General features: G+C 45.7%; 1 protein-coding gene and 1 non-coding gene across 3 annotated transcripts in view; one reads left to right on the top strand and one right to left on the bottom strand.

Moving 5' to 3' along the window:
- tmppe (transmembrane protein with metallophosphoesterase domain) overlaps positions 1–7849 on the bottom strand; it is a 40175-nt gene extending 32326 nt beyond the window's left edge. Inside the window, exons 1-2 of one of the 2 annotated variants that reach the window (XR_015078800.1) lie at positions 6617–7849; positions 5629–5739 (exon numbers count right to left, since the gene is read on the bottom strand). Coding sequence is in view for 1 of the 2 variants with exons in the window: in XM_085991264.1 (XP_085847390.1) it covers positions 5629–5739; positions 6617–7331 (826 nt within the window). In the remaining variant the exon portion in view is untranslated. The remainder of the gene's footprint in view (positions 1–5628; positions 5740–6616) is intronic. The other variant, XM_085991264.1, reaches the window with a different exon arrangement.
- A 230-nt stretch (positions 7850–8079) lies between these two features.
- On the top strand, positions 8080–8162 carry trnal-cag (transfer RNA leucine (anticodon CAG)). The gene has a single exon. It is a non-coding gene; the product is annotated as a tRNA-Leu (tRNA).
- Positions 8163–26584: the final 18422 nt, after the last annotated feature.

Genomic DNA, 26584 nt, shown 5'->3' with positions numbered 1-26584 from the left:
TACACCCAGTGTTACGGGGATTCACTCGTTTAGTATACACCCAGTGTTACGGGGATTCACTGGTTTAGTATACACCCAGTGTTACGGGGATTCCCTCGTCTAGTATACACCCAGTGTTACGGGGATTCCCTCGTTTAGTATGCACCCAGTGTTACGGGGATTCCCTCGTTTAGTATGCACCCAGTGTTACGGGGATTCACTCGTCTAGTATACACCCAGTGTTACGGGGATTCCCTCGTTTAGTATACACCCAGTGTTACGGGGATTCACTCGTTTAGTATACACCCAGTGTTACGGAGATTCCCTCGTTTAGTATACGCCCAGTGTTACAGAGATTCACTCGTTTAGTATACACCCAGTGTTACAGGGATTCACTCGTTTAGTATACACCCAGTGTTACGGAGATTCCCTCGTTTAGTATACACCCAGTGTTATGGAGATTCACTCGTTTAGTATACACCCAGTGTTACGGAGATTCACTCCTTTAGTATACACCAGTGTTACGGGGATTCCCTCGTTTAGTATACACCCAGTGTTACGGGGATTCCCTTGTCTAGTATACACCGAGTGTTAAGGGGATTCCCTCGTCTAGTATACACCCAGTGTTACGGGGATTCACTCGTTTAGTATACACCAGTGTTATGGGCATTCACTCGTTTAGTACACACCCAGTGTTACGGGGATTCACTCGTTTAGTATACACCCAGTGTTACGGGGATTCCCTCGTCTAGTATACACCCAGTGTTACGGGGATTCACTTGTTTAGTATACACCAGTGTTACGGGCATTCACTTGTTTAGTACACACCCAGTGTTACGGGGATTCCCATGTTTAGTATACACCCAGTGTTACGGGGATTCACTCGTTTAGTATACACCCAGTGTTACGGGGAATCACTCGTTTAGTACACACCCAGTGTTACGGGGATTCACTCGTCTAGTATACACCAGTGTTACGGGGATTCCCTCGTTTAGTATACACGCAGTGTTACAGGGATTCACTCGTTTAGTATACACCCAGTGTTACGGGGATTCCCTCGTCTAGTATACACCCAGTGTTACGGGGATTCCTTCGTTTAGTATACACCCAGTGTTACAGGGATTCTCTCATTTAGTATACACCCAGTGTTACGGGGATTCACTCGTTTAGTATACACCAGTGTTACAGGGATTCACTCATTTAGTATACACCCAGTGTTACGGGGATTCACTCGTTTAGTATATACCAGTGTTACGGGGATTCACTCGTCTAGTATACACCCAGTGTTACGTACGGGGATTCCCTCGTTTAGTATACACCCAGTGTTACGGGGATTCCCTCGTCTAGTATACACCGAGTGTTAAGGGGATTCCCTCGTCTAGTATACACCCAGTGTTACGGGGATTCACTCGTTTAGTATACACCAGTGTTATGGGCATTCACTCGTTTAGTACACACCCAGTGTTACGGGGATTCACTCGTTTAGTATACACCCAGTGTTACGGGGATTCCCTCGTCTAGTATACACCCAGTGTTACGGGGATTCACTTGTTTAGTATACACCAGTGTTACGGGCATTCACTTGTTTAGTACACACCCAGTGTTACGGGGATTCCCATGTTTAGTATACACCCAGTGTTACAGGGATTCACTCGTTTAGTATACACCCAGTGTTACGGGGATTCCCTCGTCTAGTATACACCCAGTGTTACGGGGATTCCTTCGTTTAGTATACACCCAGTGTTACAGGGATTCTCTCATTTAGTATACACCCAGTGTTACGGGGATTCACTCGTTTAGTATACACCAGTGTTACAGGGATTCACTCGTTTAGTGTACACCCAGTGTTACGGGGATTCCCTCGTCTAGTATACACCCAGTGTTACGGGGATTCCCTCGTTTAGTATGCACCCAGTGTTACGGGGATTCCCTCGTTTAGTATACACCCAGTGTTACGGAGATTCCCTCGTTTAGTATACGCCCAGTGTTATGGAGATTCACTCGTTTAGTATACACCCAGTGTTACAGGGATTCACTCGTTTAGTATACACCCAGTGTTACGGAGATTCCCTCGTTTAGTATACACCCAGTGTTATGGAGATTCACTCGTTTAGTATACACCCAGTGTTACGGAGATTCACTCCTTTAGTATACACCAGTGTTACGGGGATTCCCTCGTTTAGTATACACCCAGTGTTACGGGGATTCCCTCGTCTAGTATACACCGAGTGTTAAGGGGATTCCCTCGTCTAGTATACACCCAGTGTTACGGGGATTCACTCGTTTAGTATACACCAGTGTTATGGGCATTCACTCGTTTAGTACACACCCAGTGTTACGGGGATTCACTCGTTTAGTATACACCCAGTGTTACGGGGATTCCCTCGTCTAGTATACACCCAGTGTTACGGGGATTCACTTGTTTAGTATACACCAGTGTTACGGGCATTCACTTGTTTAGTACACACCCAGTGTTACGGGGATTCCCATGTTTAGTGTACACCCAGTGTTACGGGGATTCACTCGTTTAGTATACACCCAGTGTTACGGGGAGTCACTCGTTTAGTACACACCCAGTGTTACGGGGATTCACTCGTCTAGTATACACCAGTGTTACGGGGATTCCCTCGTTTAGTATACACGCAGTGTTACAGGGATTCACTCGTTTAGTATACACCCAGTGTTACGGGGATTCCCTCGTCTAGTATACACCCAGTGTTACGGGGATTCCTTCGTTTAGTATACACCCAGTGTTACAGGGATTCACTCATTTAGTATACACCCAGTGTTACGGGGATTCACTCGTTTAGTATATACCAGTGTTACGGGGATTCACTCGTCTAGTATACACCCAGTGTTACGTACGGGGATTCCCTCGTCTAGTATACACCGAGTGTTAAGGGGATTCCCTCGTCTAGTATACACCCAGTGTTACGGGGATTCACTCGTTTAGTATACACCAGTGTTATGGGCATTCACTCGTTTAGTACACACCCAGTGTTACGGGGATTCACTCGTTTAGTATACACCCAGTGTTACGGGGATTCCCTCGTCTAGTATACACCCAGTGTTACGGGGATTGATTTGTTTAGTATACACCAGTGTTACGGGCATTCACTTGTTTAGTACACACCCAGTGTTACGGGGATTCCCATGTTTAGTATACACCCAGTGTTACAGGGATTCACTCGTTTAGTATACACCCAGTGTTACGGGGATTCCCTCGTCTAGTATACACCCAGTGTTACGGGGATTCCTTCGTTTAGTATACACCCAGTGTTACAGGGATTCTCTCATTTAGTATACACCCAGTGTTACGGGGATTCACTCATTTAGTATACACCCAGTGTTACGGGGATTCACTCGTTTAGTATACACCAGTGTTACAGGGATTCACTCGTTTAGTATACACCCAGTGTTACAGGGATTCTCTCATTTAGTATACACCCAGTGTTACGGGGATTCACTCGTTTAGTATACACCAGTGTTACAGGGATTCACTCGTTTAGTATACACCCAGTGTTACGGGGATTCACTCGTTTAGTATATACCAGTGTTACGGGGATTCACTCGTCTAGTATACACCCAGTGTTACGTACGGGGATTCCCTCGTTTAGTATACACCCAGTGTTACAGTGATTCCCTCGTTTAGTATTTAACCATTCGTACAATAATCCGTGGGGATTTATATGTATAACAAGAAATGCACAGCAAATATGGATACAAACAAAATGTCAAACCCTGCTAATTTGTGAGGCAGAGCATCGTCTCACTACCTCCCAAAAACCCAGAAATGAAGGGAAGTATGAATGAGAGGAAGAACTAAATGTCTAGTGGCCTGTTTCAGGTCATTGCATAATAACCTCTGTCAGTTAGTGATGTCATTCAACAACTAAATACTTTTCAAATGAAGAGGAAAATATAATTATAGGAATAAATGACTCAGAAAAGGGCCAGTAATGATTTCAATTGTAAAATGAAGCATTTCCATCAGCTTAATCAGTAAGGTTCTTCTGGTGTTTCCAGGTAGATTTATAATAAAGTGCTGGCCTTTATTTTTAAAGTGAAGCTTAAAGGAACTTTTATGTCAATTTGACAAAATGCAGGACTAATCTCCCAGCTCTTCGTGAGCAATACGTTAATAATAGGAGCCCACAGTAAAGAGATCTCCAGTGGGTTGAACGGCAATTTATGAAATTGATAGGATTGTTTAAAGTTGCAGCTATAGTGCCATTCTTACATAGATGCAAAGGGGCTTTGGGTGGACATCATTGCAAAAGTGGCAGTAAAACTCAGACTCTGCCACCAGTACTAATGCCCTGAGCTGCGACACCTCCTCCAGGAGTTTTCAAAGCTTGCAGCATACATCCAGCCTAACAGTTAATTACTGCAATCGGAGTTCTATGTCGGAACAGCCACCTAGTGCAGTGTTGTCTCATACATTAGCCACATGTGGCTCACTGGGAATCCAGATATGGCTAATTGCATTTCTGATTAGTGAATTAAAAAAAACTGAGTAATAGGCATCATCCTTGGGCACCTGATCTCAATACTCATATTCACATGACGTATCCATGTGGAGTTTAAGCTTTTTGTGAATTTATTAGTAAAATAGTAAGATTAAAAGCAGAGTCTTTTTTGGTCCTTGTGAGCGCTTTATTTCCTTACATCTACACAGCTGCATTTAACTCCGCATGCGTCCCTTATCTTGCTCAAGCTGTCTGTTTTGACACAGATATATTATACCAATTAACCCATGACACTCATTTACCCATGTCAAGCTGTTAACTTGTTATATTACATACTATCCAACAGGTTGAAGAAAACTCAAAGCTGAAACATGCCTGACATTCAGGAGCACATTACACACTCCGAGCAACAGGCTGTTATGAATGTTAATTCCATAAGCTTCTATTTATTTTGGAATAGTCAGGAAAGATTCTAAGTGGAAGACAAATGTTTTTAGGGTCACTGGTCCCATGGGGCTAGCTGCATGAATGTAGGTTGGTTTAGATGGTCATCAAGTGTAGCAAGCAAGTCCAAATCCATGCTGGTCAATGTTAACTAGACGGAGCCCCAAATTACATTTGCAAGCTTGCATGACGACTTCAGGGTTACTTGACACATTGGCCGCAATTGGTGTACAGAAGCAGTAATCCAACAGCAAAGTGCAAAGCCATGACTACCCCAACAGTGGAAACATAGAGGCCTGTGGAGTTTTCATTAACTTTATTTTTCTGGGTGACAATTTCCTCCCAGTGCCAAACACCTTTTACTGGTAATCTTTCTTAGTAGTAATTAACACTAGCCATTCGCACTATAGGTATATGATTTAAATTGAAGGATCCATAACGTAAGCTTCCAGTTTTAATATATTTACAACACACCCGTATGGAAAAATGTTTTACAAATTACTCACGGATTGGTGAGTAGGGATTTGAGTATGTTTAACCCTTAGACTGCTGGCAGGTTCAGGGAAAGTTCTGCCATCCAGGACTAACCGATTTTGCAAGTTTTCATCTCACGTACTATGGCATTGAAAATAATGATCCATATGTTTAATTTGTACATTAACAAGGATTCGCTTTTATCAAGTTTACATATGCGTGGTTACATGGCTGTCACTTATTAAATAAAGAGAACTTTTACCTGTAACAAAGTATGTCCCCAATTTTGGTGTCAGCTGTCTTAGTGGCTCTACGGCTGTTCGGAGGTTGACTACCTGAGAGTCTGTGAGGTCACCAACAATCACAATGATATCTGAAAACCATGCAATTATTTAGATAATGTTTGCTTTATCACAAGTGTAAAATCGATAATGACGCAATCTAAATAATACTCTACAGCAAAATGTGTCAGAGAACTGGGTAACACCTTCATTATTTTCACTTTACTCGACTTCCCAGTTAGACATGGAAGGTACAACAATGAAACAGGCCATTCGGCCCAACCAGTCTGTGTCGGCATTTACCCCTCCCCTCGAGAAAATAGTCCTAATCACATTTACACACCCTGTTCCTATATCCCTTCATTCACCTACCCAATTTGATATTGAATGTTGACATGGGTTTCTGCCTCAACAACTAACCTTAAAAGTAAATTTCACAGCATCACAAGTCTCTGTGCCAAGAAGTTTCTCTTGCCCTCTGTTCTAAATCAGAGTAGAACTGAGTCATACAGGCCAGGATGGTCACAGGTTTGATCCCTGATCTGTGCTGAGTTACTTGATCTCAACTAGGGCAACCATAGGAGCACTACAATTGGCTGCAGTGCACCGTAACAATGGAGGAAGGCAAAAAAAATCAGGAAAATGCAGGTGTGTGGATGACAGGTAGGGGCAGGAATTATTTGGTTTCTGGTATTCCCCCGCCAACCCTATTGAATAGCCTACTTTCCATCTAGGGTTACATGTAGAGTACACCCCTAAATTGTAACTAGATCAACATCCCACAGCCAGGTAGTGGTCAAGAGGGATATAAAACAGCAAACTGCCAGTGGACATGGTGAAGGAAGCGGGCACGTAGCATCCCATGTCATATTCAGCATCCCGTAACTAGGATTCTGGGGGGGGATGACTGACAACTGGGGCTTTGCCCCCTTTGGCTCGCTTCAGGCTTGAGTCAATCATGTAGCCTACCTGGGTTTAGATCAGTCACCATCTTCACAACCATTTCAAGTTTGGTCCTCCCTACTGTAGGCCCTAAGTGAATATCAGCCAATAAAACCATCTTCAAATTATGGAATGACTGTGGCAGCTTGTGGACTGGGATTTCCACCCGTTTGATCAGGGGAGGCTGCAGTGCATTGAGGAGCCCCACCACAGTGCAGACAACAGTGAACAGGAGGGCCAGGACAACTTTGAGCGCGTTCCGATTGTGATTGGACGCCGCCGCCGCCGCCCTGCTGAATGTAGCCAGCTTCTGGGCCTTTTCCAGTAGCCCTAAAACAACAAGACTGAAAATGAGGAAAATGTACATTCCTAAGCAAGTGTAGGAGACCAAAGAAAAGATGTGAGGTTCTTCCGACACCAAAGCCAGCAGAGAAATGAAACTTGAATGAGCCAGAAGTAGAAAAACGGCAATAATGATCTTCCAACCAGTGAAACACCTGGAGCCATTGCAGGAAACGGTGCATAAAGTCTGCAGGTTCGACACTATCCGCTTCCAGATGTAGCGCGAGCCGATTGACATGAGCGTGTTGACAAACAGCAGAAACTGGACCCGGAACAGCTTTAACAGAGTCGGTTCATCAAAGTAGTCTCTTAAACTCCTGGAAATGACCATGGAGAAAAAGACGGCAGCAGCGCCCAGCGACACGCGGATCTCCCAGGACAACCTGCCGAATGCCAACATTTTTATTGCCCCCTTTTCAGTCTCTTGTTTCTTGAAATGTCTTCCGCCCGATTGCACAAAAAGTCGGTGTGGGGGGAGGGGGAGTGGTTTGACGAATATTAACAGGACAAATTCACCAGACCGCTACTTCCTCGTTTTCTAAGAAAGGAATGACCTTGCACGGCCCCGGGACGCCGCAAAGCGCTTCATGGGCAGCGCGGGGCCGCGCGCCGGGGTTCCATCCCCGGGCCACACTCCGCCACAACAATGGAGAGTTCCATTCGAACGTTGCACCGGAGCTGCCGCGTTCCAAAGTTCCGACACCACAAGAGCGCGGTGTGGGTGGCGAGCGCCTGTCGCCCTGCTCCACTCAGCTGAAAGCACAACTTCAACCATAAACCATCACCTCCCCACACCTTTTCTAACAGCGCTGCAAATAATAGAAAGCTGACGAGGGAACTCGCTAAATAGCTGTCATTTACAATGACAGATACGTTGCACTGTTAGAAATGATTATTAAAAAAAATAAACACGCACACAATGTGGAAATATTGCTCAGGAAATTACTTATTTTCAAAAGGTTTTTAAGCACTCCAAACAGATAATATAACATTCAGCATATTTTTAATAAACGAGAATCAGTGGTGGATGGTGGGTTATGTTGCTTTTTAATTGTTTTGACCGTACAATTAATTATGAAAATCAAGCTATGAAATAGTTCCGGTTTGGTTTTTCTCTCAATTGATTTCAAAAAACGTTATCGTCGTAAGTCAGGATGGCCGAGCGGTCTAAGGCGCTGCGTTCAGGTCGCAGTCTCCTCTGGAGGCGTGGGTTCGAATCCCACTTCTGACATTACTTTTTCCTTTTATGTTCCTCAAATATAGTTTAAAAAAAACCCACAATCATTAAGATATATAGGGAATAGATCGATAATATTTGACAAATAATGAGAAACATTCCAAATTAATGCCATGATTTGTATGTGTGTTTTAATATTTTAAGTAGTGCTCCTATAGAATACACCACAGAAGAAGGCCATTCACCCCATCATACCTGTGCCAGCTCTTTGAAAGAGCTATCCAATTAGTCCCACTCCCCATCTCTTTCCGCACAGCCCTATAATTTTTACCGTTTCAAGTATATGTTCAATTCTCTTTTTAAAGTTACTATTGAATCTACTTCCATCACTCTTTCAGACAGTGCATTTCAGTGTGTAACAACTTGCTGCGTAAAATAATTTCCCCTCTTATCCTGTTTATTCATATAACTAACTAGGTATATGTTTTTGAAATAAGTATAAAAATAGAGCAACTTGGAATGGTAGAATTTAGGTTTATGCCCATGGTTTCTCACCACTCTGAGTGAAACCTATAGGAATATGAAATATACCTCTGAAAGTATTAAACTCACACCACAGTTTGCATCATTAATGAAGTTGCAGGGCCCATTCATAGAAACATAAACATAGAAGATAGGAGCAGGAGTAGGCCATTCGGCCCCTCGAGCCTGCTCCGCTATTCAATGCGATCATGGCTGATCATCCAAATTCAGTACCCTGCCCCTGCTTTCTCCCCATATCCCTTGATCCCTTTAACCTTAAGAAATATATCCAACTCCTTCTTGAATATATTTAATGAATTGGCCTCTACTGCCTTCTGTGCTAGAGAATTCCACAGGTTCACCACTCTCTGGGTGAAGAAATTCCTCCTCATTTCTGTCCTAAATGGCTTACCCCTTATCCTTAAACTGTGACCCCTGGTTCTGGACTCCCCGACCATCGGGAACATCCTTCCTGCATCTAGTCTGTCCAGTCCTGTCAGAATTTTATAAGTTTCAATGAGATCCCCTCTCATTCTTCTAAACTCCAGCGAGTATAAGCCCAATCGACCCATTCTCTCCTCATACGTCATTCCTGCCATCCCAGGTATCAGCCTGCTGAATCTTCGCTGAACTCCTTCCATGGCAAGAACATCCTTCCTCAGATAAGGCGACCAAAACTGCACACAATACTCAAGATGTGGTCTCACCAAGGCCCTGTACAACTGTAGCAAGACATCCTTGTTCCTGTACTCAAACCCTCTCGCTACGAAGGCCAACATACCATTTGCCTTCTTAACCGCCTGCTGCACCTGCATGCTTACCTTCAGCAACTGGTGCACAAGGACACCCAGGTCTCGTTGCACTTCCCCTTCTCCCAATCTATTGCGATTCAGATAATAATCTGCCTTCCTGTTTTTGCCACCAATGTGGATAATCTCGCATTTATCCACGTTATATGGCATCTGCCATGCTTCTGCCCAATCACCCAACCTGTCCAAATCATACTGGAGTTTCTCGGCATCCTCCTCACAGCACACACGCCCACCCATAGAGTCATAGAGTTATACAGCACAGAAAGAGGCCCTTTGGCCCATCGCGTCCGCGCCGGCCATCAAGCCCTGTCTAATCTAATCCCATTTTCCAGCATTTGGTCCGTAGCCTTGTATGCTATGGCATTTCAAGTGCTCATCCAAATGCTTCTTGAATGTTGTGAGGGTTCCTGCCTCTACCACCTTTTCAGGCAGTGAGTTCCAGATTCCAACCACCCTCTGGGTGAAAAAGTTCTTCCTCAAATCCCCTCTAAACCTCCTGCCCCTTACCTTGAATCTATGCCCCCTTGTTATTGACCCCTCTACTAAGGGAAAAAGTTCCTTTCTATCTACCCTATCTATGCCCCTCATAATTTTGTACACCTCAATCAGGTCCCCCCTCAGCCTTCTCTGCTCCAAGGAAAACAACCCTAGCCTGTCCAGTCTTTCTTCATAGCTGAAGCGCTCCAGCCCAGGTAACATCCTGGTGAATCTCCTCTGCACCTTCTCCAAAGCAATCACATCCTTCCTACAGTGTGGCGACCAGAACTGCACACAGTATTCCAGCTGTGGCCTAACCAGCGTTTTGTACAGCTCCATCATAACCTCCCTGCTCTTATATTCTATGCCTCGGCTAATGAAGGCAAGTATCCCATATGCCTTTTTAACCACCTTATCCACCTGTTCTGCTGCCTTCAGGGATCTATGTACATGCACGCCAAGGTCCCTCTGATCCTTTGTCTTTCCTAGGGTCTTACCATTCATTGTGTATTCCCTTGCCTTGTTAGTCCCTCCAAAATGCATCACCTCACACTTTTCAGGGTTAAATTCCATTTGCCACTGTTCCGCCCATCTGACCAACCCATCTATATCGCCCTGCAGACTGAGGCTACCCTCCTCGCTATTTACCACCCCACCAATTTTCGTGTCATCTGCGAACTTACTGATCATACCTTTTACATTCACATCCAAATCATTAATGTAGACCACAAACAGCAAGGGACCCAGCACCGATCCCTGCAGTACCCCACTGGCCACAGGCTTCCAGTCACAAAAACAACCTTCGACCATCACCCTCTGCCTTCTGCCACTAAGCCAGTTTTGGATCCAATGTGCCAAGGCACCCTGGATCCCATGGGCTCTTACCTTCTTGGCCAGTCTCCTGTGCGGGACTTTATCGAAAGCCTTACTGAAATCCATGTATACCACATCCACTGCACTACCCTCATCCACACACCTAGTCACCCCCTCGAAAAATTCAATCAAATTGGTCAGACATGATCTTCCCTTGACAAAGCCATGCTGACTATCCCTGATTAATCCTTGCCTCTCCAAGTGGAGACTAATTCTGGCCCTCAGAATTTTTTCCAATAATTTCCCTACCACTAATGTTAGGCTCACTGGCCTGTAATTCCCTGGTTTATCCCTACTACCCTTCTTGAATAATGGTATGTTAGCTGTTCTCCAGTCCTCTGGCACATCCCCTGTGGCCAGAGAGGTTTTGAAAATTTGTGTCAGAGCCCCTGCAATCTCCTCCTTTGCCTCACACAGCAGCCTGGGATACATCTCGTCCGGGCCTGGGGATTTATCCACTTTTAAGCCTCCTAAAACCGCAAGTACCTCCTCCCTCTCGATGCTAATATGTTCAAGTATATCACAGTCCCCTGCCCGATTTCTATGTCTACATCGTTATACTGTCCTCCCTACATGTATGTGTCTGTACGCAGTTAGACAGCCAGCCAAACTCCTTTCAATAACGACATGGGAGTCAGGATGTAGCGTCCAAGCTCTGGTGTTTAATAATGCCACACTTGCATGAGGTCAATGAAACAATACGAATCAGTTGCATTGGGTTGGAGTAAAACTGAGAAAGAAAAAAGAAAGAAATGCACCTTGTTACATACATGAGATATAACTAACATCTAAACATGAATATGTAATGAAACCATTCAACTCACAGGCAATGCTTTCGAAGGCGTAACAATGTAAGATTACAGCGGATTAACTTGCAGCACGCTCCATGCTGATGTGACCTCTTTGTTTGTTATCACTATACTACTTCCTGTTGAGTGACCCTACTGGTCATTTCCATTTACTGCCACCTACTGGCGGCAACAAAACGAAACTCCTTACAATTATAAGGCAGAACACTCCCCGCCTGGTGTCTATTAGATGCCACTACTTATAAAACATACAGAACTGTGGAATCAATAACACTCAGTCCTCCTTAGGTAAGAGGAGTACGACCTCTGAGATGGGTCTGAAGAACTTTTTGACCGTCCCTTGAACAGTGGCCTTCACATCTAGTTCTGGGCTGACGAGCTTGAATGATTCTTGTGCCGTGTGGTCAGCTTGGTCAGGTTTGTGTAAGAAAGCTGGCCCGATAAACCACATTGTACTGGAGAGCTGGGAGGCAGGCACTGACCTGGTGGCGAGGTCAGCTGGATTCAGCTCTGTGGGCACATAGTGCCACTGGTCGGGGCATGTTGATTGTCTTATTCGCTGAACTCTGTTGTGTACATATACGAAGAACCTCTTTGACTCATTGGAGATGTAACCGAGCACAACTTTGCTGTCACAGTAGAATTTCACTGCATCAAGCTTGAAATCTATCTCATCCAGGATGAGATCCGCCATCTCCACCGCTAATACTGCAGCGCATAACTCCAGGCGTGGTATGGTGGGCTCTGGCCGGGGTGTCAACTTCGCCTTTCCCAGGACAAATCCCACGTTGCTTTGGCCCTCATCATCCAGGGATCTCAGGTAGGCTACCGCGCCAATAGCTTTCTCAGACGCATCTGAGAATGCACACAACTCGGTGCGTTTGGATTTGGAGAGTGTGTCTGGTGAGTAGGTGTGTGGGATATGAAGATTTTTTAGATTTATGAGAGAATTTCTCCATGTCTCCCATTCTGTTAACCTGCCTTCGGGGAGTGGAGAGTCCCAGTCGCCCGTGTCTGTGCAGAGTTCTCGTAGTAGGGCTCTTCCCTGAATAGTCACGGGCGCCGCCATGCCGAGAGGGTCAAAGAGCGAGTTGACCGTTGACAGCACTCCACGGCGTGTAAATGGCTTGTCACCTACAGACACTGCAAAGGTGAAGGTGTCAGATTCAATTTCCCAACGTAAACCAAGGCTTAGCTGGGCTAGCATGGTTTCATCGCTGAGGTCTAAGTCTTTAATGCCCTTGGCGAGATCCTCAGCTGGAAAGGCCTTCATCACTGCTACACTGTTTGAGGCAATTTTGTGCAGCCTTAGGTTGGACTGTGCTAATGAAGCTTGAGTTCGCTTCAGCAGGTTGATGGCTTCTGCTTCTATGAGGCCGTCATCAACATAAAAATGTCTCTCCACAAACTGTCTTGTGTCTTTTCCATGCTCGTGTTCTCCCTCTTTGGCTGCACTTCTGAGCCCATAGATGGAGACTGCAGGGGAGGGGCTGTTACCAAAAACGCGGACCCGCATCCTGTATTCAGTGATGTCCTTTGACATGTTGTTGTCGCAATACCAGAAGAACCTCAGATAGTTCCTATGGTCCTCTCTCACCACAAAGCAATAGAACATCTGTTGGATGTCTGCGGTTACTGCTACGAGCTCTTTCCTAAAGCGAATTAGCACGCCAAGGAGGGTGTTGTTTAGGTCTGGACCCGTGAGCAGAGTGTTGTTGAGTGAGATGCCACAGTGCTGAGTGCTGAAGTCCAAAACTACTCTTATTTGACTAGGTTTCTGGGGGTGATAAACTCCAAAAATCAGGATATACCAGCACTCTTCTCCTTCTTTGAGTGGAGGTGCTAATTCAGCATGGTTACTCTCGAAAACCTTTTCCATGAAGGCAATGAACTGTTCCTTCATTTCGAGCTATCTAATGTGCGCTGCAGTGATGCGAGGCGTGACAGTGCCTGATCGCGATTGTTAGGCAGAAGAAGCCGGGGTACCTTGAAGGGGAGAGGCGCAACCCAGCTGTTCGCCTCATCTTTGTGAAATTCTTTCTCCATAATATTCATGAAAGCTTCGTCTTCGAAGGAGAGAGTACCTTTGTTGTCATCTTTTGTCTTTTCAAACACGGTGTGCCCCAGTTTGTCGACAGCTCTGGTGTCAGCTGAGCACCCCCATGCTATGTGAGAGGAATCACCTTGTTGCTCCCCACCGTAGCTCGCTCTCTCTTTCAGGTGGATGTGACTTGGGCAGGGAGTGAGGAAAGAGGGTCGTCCGCTTTCTAGCACGTTGGTCTTAAAGGTGCTTACGTTGGGCTTGTGAGCTTGGCCTAGGCACACTTCTCCCACGAGCACCCAGCCTAAGTCGAGTCTTTGGGCAAAGGGGGCATCGTGTGGTCCGTTAACTCACCACATCTCTCCCGAGCAGGAGGAGAATCTGGGCCTTTGGATCCAATGCTGGGATGCGTGATGCTATGGGCTTTAGGTGGGCATGGTGAAGTGCTGTCTCAGGCATTGGTATCTCCGATCGGTTGTTCGGGATTTCACTGCACTCTATCAGTGGCGGTAAGTCTATGTTCACCCCTTCACTCACTGCCTCGGCACAGAACCCATCTGCTTTCCTTCCTGCCATCTCCAAGAGTCCGGCACAGGTTCTCAGTGAGTAAGGGACTGGGCTACTCTCGACGCCAAATATGTCAAAAAAGTCTGACTGTGCGAGTGACCGGTTACTTTGGTCATCGAGTATTGCATACATGTTAACTGAGCGGTGGCGCTGTCCTTGTGGGTAGACTCTTACAAGGCATATTTTGGAACACGATCGTCCTGTGAGGCCTTGGCCACACACCTCAGTGCATATGGAGCTCACCGTTGGTGCAGTGGTAAGGGTTCCCTTTCTCTCGTCTCCAGGCTCAGAGTCTTTGATGGTCGGCTTTTCCGTTGTGGGGGTAGGACCTGGGTGCATAGCTGTGCTGTGGCGGTCACTCTCACACTCCCTGCATCTCAACGCTATCCTACAGTCTCTTGCAGTGTGGGAAACGGAGGCGCAACAGCTAAAGCATATCCCATTATCTTTGAGGTAGGCTCTGCGTTCATCTATGGTCTTGTTTCTGAAGCCTCTACATTTTGCGAGTGGATGAGGCTTATGATGGATGGGGCAGTGTTTTCCAGGATCGTCTTCATTCTTTGTTGCATCTATGCTGATGTCGGTCTTTGCAGTGACATCCGTCTTATGCACAGATATAGGCATTCTTGTGCCTACGTACTTTGACATGAGCTTCTCATACTTTGAGGGTCCACTACAGTAGCTGGACAGGGCAAAGCTTGGATAATTTCTAATTCTGGCCTCTCTGCAGATAAAGTTCACAAAGAAGGAAAATGGGGGAAACCACATGTGGTTGTCTTCTTTGAATTTTGAGCCTACGTTGATCCATTTTTCTTGGAGAGGGTGGGGCAACTTCTCCACTATTGGGTTGATGCCGCGAGCAGTATCTAAATAGGAGAGCCCAGGTAAGTATCCGTCTGTTTTGGCTGCCAGTAACTCCATTAAAAGGTCTCCAAGTTCTCTAAGCTTAAGGTAGTCTCTGTTACCTATTTTAGGAAAGTTTTCCAGCTTACTGAAGAGGGCTTTCTCTATCACCTCAGGAGCACAGTAACACTCCCTGAGTCTTGCCCAGACCATTCTAAGGGCTGTGCTTGGGTCATTTGTGTACACAAACCGGATCCTACAGGCATGTTCTGACGATTCTTTGCCCAGCCATGATGACAATAAATCCAACTCCTCACTAGCACTCAGGCTCAAGCCGCCAGTGGCATTAAGGAAGGATGACTGCCATGCTCTAAAACTCTCTGGCTTGTTGTCAAATTTTGCGAGACTTGTGATTACAAGTTCTCTACGTGCCAAATATTGGGCAATGCCTGTCATATTAGGAGTCTGTGCATGGGTTGCCAGAGTATGATCGCATCGGAAGGGCTGCGATTGGATGGGAGACTGTCATGCCGGGTGACCTGTTCTAACCTTTGAAAAGGGTTCTTTTTTGATGTGTGGAATTTTGGCATAAGTACCTTCCAAGTGGTTGGGAGCAGCGGATTGAGGCACAGGTTTCTTCGGGAGCGCTGCAAACTCTCCTTCGTGTGACCAGTCATCAATAACAAGGAAGGGGTCGTCATCAGTGTAGCGTGAATGATCCACCTGAGTGACCTCATGTTGGGCTGGTGATGGCGATTCCGTGTTCTCGTGCAATGGTTCAAAGTTTGGGAAGGAGGAGATGACTGTGCGTATCCTAGCCTGCTCCTGGACATAGTCGCTTGTCCGCCTCTCAGTGCTTTGAGGTGATGCAGGACGAGCAATGCTGTGGTGCTCTCCCACCTCTGCTTCTAGTGCCGCTTCCCATATCTCCGCCTCAGCAGTAGCGTCAGCTGCTTCTTTCTCAATGTGTAGTGCCTCCAGCATGGCATCCAATGTAGCAGCCTCTGCTTGTAGTCGGACCTTCTCTTTCTCCAATGTAGCAGCCTCTGCTTGTAGTCGGACCTTCTCTTTCTTCACAGCCAGTTCCTGTTTAGCAAAGGTCACGCGAGCCTGTGCCGCTTTAGCTTTAGCTCAGGCTCTAGCTGCTGCTACACTGGCTGTTGATGATCTAGGTGAGTGTGCACTTCTTGAGCTGGTCACAGATCTCTGCTCATCTTGGAAGCTCTTGCCGTCCATGATTGCACCGTGCTGCACTGCAAATGTTGCTTGTTGCGCCAGCTGATGACTTGCCTTTTTACTGTACTGTCCTCCCTACGTGTATGTGTCTGTACGCAGTTAGACAGCCAGCCAAACTCCTTTCAATAATGACATGGGAGTCAGGATGTAGCGTCCAAGCTCCGGTGTTTAATAATGCCACACTTGCATGAGGTCAATGAAACAATACAAATCAGTTGCATTGGGTTGGAGTAAAACTGAGAAAGAAAAAAGAAAGAAATGCACCTTGTTACATACATGAGATATAACTAACATCTAAACATGAATATGTAATGAAACCATTCAACTCACAGGCAATGCTTTCGAAGGCGTAACAATGTAAGATTACAGCGGATTAACTTGCAGCACGCTCCATGCTGATGTGACCTCTTTGTTTGCTATCACTATACTACTTCCTGTTGAGTGACCCAACTGGCCATTTCCATTTACTGCCACCTACTGGCGGCAACAAAACGAAACTCCTGCAATTATAAGGCAGAACAATCGTCCTTCTCCATAGTGAACACAGATGCAAAAAAATCATTTAAAACCCCACCTACATCTTCTGGCTCCACACACAGATTGCCACTTTGGTCCCTAATGGGCCCTACTCTTTCCCTAGTTATCCTCTTGCCCTTAATATACTTATAAAACACCTTCGGATTTTCCTTTATTTTGCTCGCCAGTGTTATTTCATGGCCCCTCCTCGCTCTCCTAATTTCTTTTTTAAGTATCCCCCTGCACTTTTTATACTCCTCTAGGGCTTCCTCTGTCTTTAGTCCTTTGTATCTGCCAAAAGCCCCCCTTTTTTTCCTAATCCATTCTCGTATATCCCTTGACATCCAAGGTTCCCTGGGCTTGTTGGTCCCACCCTTGACCTTTACGGGAACATGTTGCCATTGTACTCTCTCAATTTCCTTTCTGAAAGACTCCCATTGCTCCGATGTGGATTTTCCTACAAGTCATAGAGTCATAGAGCTTTACAGCACAGAAAGAGGCCCTTCGGCCCATCGTGTCCGCGCCGCCCGGCTGATCCCAGTCCACTTTGGCCAGATCCTGCCTTATCATATTAAAATCGGCCTTCCCCCAATTTAGAACCTTTATTTCCGGTCCATCTCTGTCCTTTTCCATGACTACCTTAAATCTCACCGAATTATGGTCACTGTCACCAAAGTGCTCACCTACTAACACTTCTACCACTTGCCCGGCCACATTCCCTAGAATTAGGTCCAGTACCACCCCCGCTCTTGTAGGACTTTCTACATGCTGGCTCAAAAAGCTCTCCTGGATGCACTTTAAGAATTCTGCACCCTCTAAGCCTTTCACACTCTGACTATCCCAGTTAATATTGGGGAAGTTGAAATCCCCCACTATTATTACCCTATTATTTGCACAGCTTTGTGTCGTCTGCAAACTTGGAGATATTACATCTAGTTCCCTTGTCTCGATCATTAATATATATTGTGAATAGCTGGGGTCCAAGGACCGATCCCTGCGGTACCCCACTAGTCACTGCCTGCCACTCGGAAAAAGACCCGTTTATTCCAACTCTTTGCTTTCTGTCTGCCAACCAGTTCTCTATCCAAGTCAATACCTTGCCCCCAATCCCATGTGGCTTAACTTTACACGCTAATCCCTTATGCGGGACCTTATCGAAAGCCTTCTGAAAGTCCAAATACACCACATCCACTGGTTCTCCCGTATCTATTTTACCAGTTACATCCTCAAAAACCTCCAGTAGGTTAGTCAAGCACGATTTACCTTTTGTAAATCCATGTTGACTTTGTCCGATCCTGTCACTGTTTTCCAAGTGCTCTGCTATTACATCTTTTATAATGGACTCTAGCATTTTCCCCACTACCAATGTCAGGCTTACCGGTCTGAAATTCCCCGTTTTCTCTCTACCACCTTTTTTGAATAGTGGGGTAACATTAGCTACCCTTCAATCCATGGGTACTGTTTCAGATTCCATTGAATGTTGGAAGATGATCAGCAATGCATCTACTATTTCTAGGGCCACTTCCTTAAGTACCCTAGGATGTAGATTATCAGGCCCTGGGGATTTATTGGCCTTCAATCCCGTCAATTTCCCTAACACCATTTCCCTATAAATACTGATTTCATTCAGTTCCTCCCTCTCATTAGACCCTATGTTCCCCGACATCTCTGGGAGTTTATTTGTGTCCTCCTTTGTGAAGACAGAACCAAAGTATGTATTTAATTGGACTGCCATGTCTTTGTTCCCCATTATAAATTCCCCTGATTCTGACTGCAAGGGACCTACGCTTGACTTCACCAATCTTTTTCTTTTCACATATCTATAAAAGCTTTTACAGTCAGTTTTTATGTTCCCTGCAAGCTCACTCTCGTATTCTATTTTCCCCTTCTTAATTAATCCCTTTTTCCTCCTTTGTTGAATCCTAAACTGCTCCCAATCCTCAGGTTTACTGCTTTTTCTGGCCAATTTATATGTCCTCTCCTTGGATCTTATGCTATCCCTAATTTCCCTTGTTAGCCACGGTTGAGTCACCTTTTTTGTTTTATTTTTATGCTAAACTGGGATGAACAAATTCTGTAGTTCATCCATGCGGTCTTTGAATGTTTGCCATTGCCTATCCACCGTCAACCCTTTGAGTGACATTCCCCAATCAATCCTACCCAACTCGCGCCTCATACTGTACCATCGTAGTTTCCTTTATTTAAATTCAGGACCCTAGTCTCTGAGTCAACTACTTCATTCTCCATCTTAATGAAGAATTCTATCATATTATGATCAAGGGGCCTCATACAACAAGATTGCTAATTAATCCTTTCTCATTACATAATACCCAGTCTAAGATGGCCTGATCTCTGGTTGGTTCCTCAACATATTGGTCCAGGAAACCATCCCGTAAACACTCCAGGAATTCCTCCTCCACAGTATTGTTACTAATTTGGTTAGCCCAATCTATATGTAGATTAAAGTCACCCATGATGACTGCTGTGCCCTTATTGCACACTTCTCTAATTTCCCTTTTAATGCCATCCCCAACCTCCGCATTACTGTTTGGAGGTCTATATACCACTCCCACTAACATTTTCTGCCCCTTGGTATTTCTCAGTTCTACCCATACAGATTCCACATCATCAGAGCTAATATCCTTCCTTACAATTATTGTGTTAATCCCTTCTTTAACCAGCAATGCTACCCCACCTCCCTTTCCTTTTTGCCTATCTTTCCTGAATATTGAATACCCCTGGATGTTGAGTTCCCAGCCTTGGCCACCCTGGAACCATGTTTCCGTAATCCCAATCAAATCGTATTCATTTACCTCTATTTGCGCAGCTAATTCATCCACCTTTACGAATGCTCCTTGCATTAAGACACAAAGCCTTCAGGCTTGTTTTTTTAATGCTCTTAGACCTATTAGAATTATTATTTACTGTGGCCATGTTTGATTTAAACTGTTGATTTCTCTGACTGCCACTTTTGTTTTTCTCCTTCCTATCTTTTGCTTTTATCCTTGTTTCCCTTTCCTCTGTCTCCCTGCTCAGGTTCCCAACCCCCTGCCATTTTAGTTTAAACCCTCCCCCAGAGCACTAGCAAACTCTCCCCCTAGGACATCGGTCCTGGCCCTGCCTAGGTGCAAACCGTCCGGTTTGAACTGGTCCCACCTCCCCCAGAACCGGTTCCAATGTCCCAGGAATTTGAATCCCTCCCCCTTGCACCATTCCTCTAGCCATGTATTCATCTGAAATATCCTTCTATTTCTACTCTGACTAGCACGTGGCACTGGCAGCAATCCTGAGATTACTACCTTAAATTACTACAATCACAGACAGGATTTTGCTGCAGGGCTCAGCTGAGCCAGTAGCACGGAACTCATACACCCGTTGGAACAGACTGTTATAAATTCCAGGTTATCCAATATAAAAAGAGTTAACAAAACCTGGGCAAAGATTAGCAAGCTCACAGTGTTACTAGCCTAGCATACTAATGCATAAAGATGAAAGGAACCATGGGCTGGGTAACAGGTGCTCGTGGCCCAGGTTCTACGTCTTGAACACTGCCAATTTAGTTTATGGTCGAGGGGGTCTTACAACAACAGCGTGTATTTATATAGCGCCTTTAACATAGTAAAACATCCCAAGACGCTGCACAGGAGTATTTTAAGTCAAAAAATTGGACACCAAGCCACATAAGGATAAATTAGGGCAGGTGACCAAAAGCTTGGTCAAAGAGGTAGGTTTTAAGGAGCGTCTTAAAGAAGGAAAGAGAGGTAGCGAGGCGGAGAGGTTTAGGCAGGGAATTTCAGAGCTTAGGGCCCAGGCAACAGAAGGCATGGCCACCAAAGGTTGAGCAGTTATAATCAGGGATGCTGAAGAGGCCAGAATTAGAGGAGCGCAGATATCTCGGGAGGGTTGTGGGGCTGGAGGAGATTACAGAGATATGGAGGGGCGAGGCCATGGAGGGATTTGAAAACAAGGATGAGAATTTTGAAATCGAGGCGTTGCTTAACCGGGAGCTAATGTAGGTCAGCGAGCACAGGGGAGATGGGTGAACGGGACTTGGTGCGAGTTAGGACACGGGTAGCCGAGGTTTGAATGACCTCAAGTTTACGAAGGGTGGAATGTGGGAGGCCAACCAGGAGTGCGTTGGAATAGTCAAGTCTAGAGGTAACAAAGGCATGGATGAGGGTTTCAGCAGCGGATGAGGTAAGGCAATGACGGAGACGGGCGATCTTACGGAGGTGGAAGTAGGCGGTTTTTGTTATGCTGCGAATATGTGGTTGGAAGCTCATTTCAGGGTCAAATATGACAGCAAGATTGCGAACAGTGTGGTTCAACCTCAGACAGATGTTAGGGAGAGGGATGGAGTCAGTGGCTAGGGAACGGAGTTTGTGGCGGGGACCGAAAACAATGGCTTCGGTCTTCCCAATATTTAATTGGGGAAAATTTTTGCTCATCCAGAACTGGATGTCGGACAAGCAGTCTGACAATTTAGACACCGTGGAGGGGTCGAGAGAAGAGGTAGTGAGGTAGAGCTGGGTGTCGTCAGCGTACATGTGGAAACTGACACTGTGTTTTTGGATGATGTCGCCAAGGGGCAATATGTAGATGAGAAATAGGAGGGGGCCAAGGATAGATCCTTGGGGGACACCAGAGGTAATGATGTGGGAGCGGGAAGAGAAGCTGTTTGCAGGTGATTCCCTGGTTACGGTTAGATAGATTAGAATGGAACCAAACGAGTGCAGTCCCACCCAGCTGGATTACGGTGGAGAGGCGTTGGAGAAGGATGCAGTGGTCAACTGTGTCAAAGGCTGCAGACAAGTCAAGAAAGGTGAGGAGGGACAGTTTACCTTTGTTACAGTCACAAAGGATGTCATTTGTGACTTTGATGAGAGCCGTTTCGGTACTGTGGCAAGGGCGGAAACCTGATTGAAGGGATTCAAACATGGAATTGCTATGTAGTTACTATGTAGTTACTATGTAGTTCTTTGAAGTCAGACTGCACCGCATCAAACAGGATTTGGATACCCTGAACCCGAGACACACCCCGTCACCTACTATCTCAAGATGTTGAGACAGGAGTTTATGAGTGATTCCTGTCCCTTGTGGCTGATATATTCCAGATTCAAGGAAAGAGTGCCTCTTCCTTTCGTGAGCTGGCCCAACAGAGGACCCTACAAACCCCTTTTTTAATTCTCATCCTTGTTTTCAAATCCCTCCATGGCCTTGCCACTCGCTATCTCTGTAACCTCCTCCAGCCCTACAACCCTCCGAGTTCTCTGAGCCCCTCCAATTCTAGCCTCTTGCGTTCCTCCCTTAACGTCCGTGCCTTCAGCTGTCTAGGCCCTAAGCTCTGGAATTCACTCCCACCTCTCTACCTCTCTCTCCTCTTTAAAACCTGCCTCTTTGACCAAACTGTCCTGATAACTCCTTACAAAAGCAAAATACTGCAGGTGCTGGAAATCTGAAATAAAAACAGAAAATGCTGATCAAATTCCTTTGGCTCCTGCTCCATAAACAATTTTTCTGACAGCACCTGGTTCAAACCCTACTACTTTTCTGGCTCCTGAACTGAACTCTGCGCCTCTGCTGGCTCCTAGACTGGCCTTTAACCACCCTGAATCAAACAGCTCCAAAGGTGCCTGGAGACATCTCCCTCAGTACAAGCCCTCACATATTGGACTGGCTATATAAACAGAAAATGTTGGAAATACTCAGCAGGTCAGGCAGCATCTGTGGAGAGAGAAACAGAGTTAACGTTTCAGGTCGATGACCTTTCTTCAGAACTGCATGAAGAAGCCATATAGAATCATAGAATCTTACAGCACAGAAGGAGGCAATTCAGCCCATCGTGCCTGTGCCGGCTCTTTGAAAGAGATATTCAATTAGTCCCACTCTCTGCTCTTTCCCCATAGCCCTGCAAAATTTTTCCTTTTCAAGTATTTATCCAATTCTCTTTTGATTGTTATTCTTGAATCTGCCTCCACCACCCTTTCAGGCAACGCATTCCAGATCATAACAACTCGCTGTGTAAAAAATGTTGCCTCATGTCGCCTCTGGTTCTTTTGCCAATCCCCTTAAATCTGTGTCCTGTAGTTACCGACCCTTCTGCCACTGGAAACAGTTTCTCCTTATTTGCTCTATCAAAACCTATTATGATTTTGAAGACCTCTATCAAATCTCTCCATAACCTTCTCTGCTCTAAGGGAGTTTCATCCCTGGTATCATTCTCTGCACCCTCCAAGACCTTGATTTCTTTCCTAAAGTGTGGTGCCTAGAATTGAACACAATACTCCAGCTGGGGCCTAACCAGTGTTTTATAAAGATTTAGCATAACTTCCTTGCTTTTGTTCTCTATGCCTCTATTTATAAAGCCAAGGATCCTGTATGCCTTTTTAACAACCTTCTCAACCTGTCCTGCCACCTTCAAAGACTTGTGTCTGTACACCCCCAGGTCTCTTTGTTCATGCACCCCCTTTAAAATTGTACCATTTAGTTTATATTGCCTCTCCTCATTCTTCCAGCAAAATGAATCACTTCACACTTCTCTGCGTTATATTTCATCTGCCACGTGTCTGCCCATTTCACCAATCTGTCTATGTCCTCCTGAAATCTGTTACCATCCTCCTCACTGTTTAGTACATTTCCGAATTTTGTGTCATCTGTAAACTTTGAAATTATGCCCTGTATACCCAAATTTCCTAACTTCTCTCCTGAATGGCCTGGCTCTGATTTTAAGGTTATGTCCCCTTGTCCTAGACTCCCCCCATCAGCGGAAAAAGTTTCTCTCTATCCTATCAATTCCTTTCAAAATCCTATAAACTTCAATCAAATCCCCCCTTAACCTTCTATATTCAAGGAACTACAAGCCTAGTTTATGGATTCTGTGGTGGATTATGACAGTCTTCTCATGGCCCACCCTGTTATCACAACTAATGTCGTCTCAAAGGACACCGAACTTCTTGTTAAATCGACCTCCCAGTGAGAGTAGCAAATCAAAAGGTCCTCTTCAGGACCAAAGAAAACTACATGTAGGCCCAACCATCCGAATATGTCAACTTAACATCGAAGGCATCTCTTGCTCAAAATACGAGTATCTTGAAATGTTACTCAAGAAACACGGCTTTGATGCCCTGATTCTTGAAGAAACACACATCGAATACATCCACCAGTTCAACACAAGAGGGCGCATTACAGGTTTTGACCTAATTGCTTACAATAACCATCCTAAATACGGCCTGGTGTGCTATGTCAAACAAGGCATCGAAGGCTGCACCGAACTCAACCGTACCAGTATTGCCAGAGTTTTCACCACAGCAATATGCGTAGGAGAGCTAACAATCTCCAATGTCAACAAACCACCACTCGTACAGTGGCCTGACCCACCGCTCCCTCTGAGTCAACAGCCATCCATCCACCTCGGAGACTTTAATAGCCACCACACACTGTGGGGCTATGTAGACGTCAACTATAATGGAGATACAATTTTACAACAACAACTTGTATTTATATAGCGCTTTTAACATAGTAAAATGCCCCAAGGTGCTTCACAGGAGCTTTATAAAACAAAATTTGACACCAATTTGAGCTGCATAAGGAGAGGGTCAAAGAGGTAGGTTTTAAGGAGTGTCTTAAAGGAGGAAAGAGAGGTAGAGAGACGGAGAGGTTTAGGGAGGGAATTCCAGAGCTTAGGGCTTTGGCAGCTGCAGGCACGGCCACCAATGGTGGAGCGATTAAAATCAGGGATGCTCAAAAGGCCAGAAATAGAGGAGCACAGATATCTCGGGGTGTTGTGGGACTGAAGGAGATTACAGAGATAGGGAGGGGCGAGGCCATGGAGGGATTTGAAAACAAGGATGAGAATTTTAAAATGGAGGCGTTGCTTAACTGGGAGCCAATGTAGGTCAGTGAGCACAGGGGTGATGGGTGAACGGGCCTTGGTGCACGTTAGGACACGGGCAGCTGAGTTTTGGATGACCAAGTTTACGTAGGGTAGAGTGTGGTAGGCCGGCCAGAAGTGCATTGGAATAGTCAAATCTCGAGGTAATAAACGCATGGATGAGGGTTTCAGCAGCAGATCAGCTGAGGCAGGGGTGGAGATGGGCAATGTTCACGAGGTGGAAATCGGCGGTCTCAGTGATGGTGCGGATATGTGGTCAGAAGCTCATTTCAGGGTCAAATATAACACTGAATTGCAAATAGTCTGGTTTAGCCTCAAACAGTTGCCAGGGAGAGGGATGGAGTCGGTGGTTAGGGAACAGAGTTGGTGGTGGGGTCCGAAGACTATGGCTTCGGTCTTCCCAATATTTAATTGATGGAAATTTCTGCTCATCCAGTCTTGACAATTTAGAGACAGTTGAGGGGTCAAGAGGGGTGGTGGTGAGGTAGAGCTTGGTGTCGTCAGTGTACTGGTGTGGAATCTGATGTTGTGTTTTCGGATGATGTCGCCAAGTGGCAACTTGTAGATGAGAATAGGAGGGGGCCAAGGATAGATCCTTGAGGGACACCAGAGGTAATGATGCGGGAGTGGAAAGAGGAGTCATTGCAGGTGATTCTCTGGCTAAGATTAGATAGATAAGAATGGAACCAGGCGAGTGCAGTGCCACCCAGCTGGACGACGGTGGAGAGGTGTTGGAGGAGGATGGAGTGGTCAACCGTGTCAAAGGCTGCAGACAAGTCAAGAAAGACGAGAAGGGATAGTTTATCTTTTTCACAGTCACATAGGATGTCATTTGTGACTTTGATAAGAGTCATTTTGGTACTGTGGCAAGGGCAGAAACCTGATTGGAGGAATTCAAACATGGCGTTCCAGGAAAGATGGGCACGGATTTGGGAGGCGATGACATGTTCAAGGACTTTGGAAAGGAAAGGGAGGTTCAAGATGGGGCAGCAGTTTGCAAGGATGGAGGGGTCAAGGGTTGTTTTTTTGAGGAGAGGAGTGATGACAGCAGATTTGAAGAAGAGCAGGGCAGTACCTGAGGAGAGTTGGGTTGTCAGCAGTTCAGTGGGAATAGGGTCGAGGGAGCAGGAAGTGGGTCTCATGGACAAGATGAGCTCGGAGAGGGCATGAGGGGAGATTGGAGAGAAACTGGAGAAAGATGCGAGCTCAGGGCTAGGGCAGGGGGGAACCTTAGAGGAAGTTTGGCCCAGTGGGCATGGGGAAGGGAAGGAAGTGGCAGAGGCAGCTGATCGGATGGTCTCAATCTTAGTGACAAAGAAGTCCATGAGCTCCTCGCATTTGTTGTTGGAGATGAGGGTGGAGGAGACAGGGTAGAGGGGTTTAAGAAAACAGTTTGCAGTAGGGAAAAGAAGCCGGGAGAATAAAATAAACTAGAGAATAAATTCCTCCTATTTGATGCAAAAGATTGAGGTACATTCCATTCGTCAAGGTGGCAGAGAGAATATAACCCAGACCTATGTTTCCTCTCAAAGGTAGCAAAAAAAAACAATTATCGACTCCAGAACCATTCTTGATGACTTTCCCAACAGTCAACACAGGCCCTCAATCATCAATGTTGGCAATGACATTCCTGTCATTACATCAACACCAGAACCACAATGGAACTTCAAAAAAGCAGACTGGGAGACCTTCCAAAAGTCAATTGCCACCAACATCAGGTGGATTCTGCCAACCACTGATGCCTTCAACGGATTTATAGGAACTATTAAAGCTGCCACAACACGCAGTATACATCGGGGTTTTAGAAAGACATATATTCCTCACTGGATGGAAGAAAGCGAGGCTCTCTACCAGAAGTATTCACTGAACAAGAACCCAGCAACAGCCAC

The sequence above is a fragment of the Somniosus microcephalus genome, chromosome 6, assembly GCF_052327205.1.
Source record: "Somniosus microcephalus isolate GS21.2 chromosome 6, FLI_Smic_1.0, whole genome shotgun sequence".
In the NCBI taxonomy this organism is placed as follows: Eukaryota; Metazoa; Chordata; class Chondrichthyes; order Squaliformes; family Somniosidae; genus Somniosus; species Somniosus microcephalus.
The sequence above is the reverse complement of the archived record's forward strand: the minus strand, read 5'-3'. Positions and strand labels throughout refer to the sequence as shown.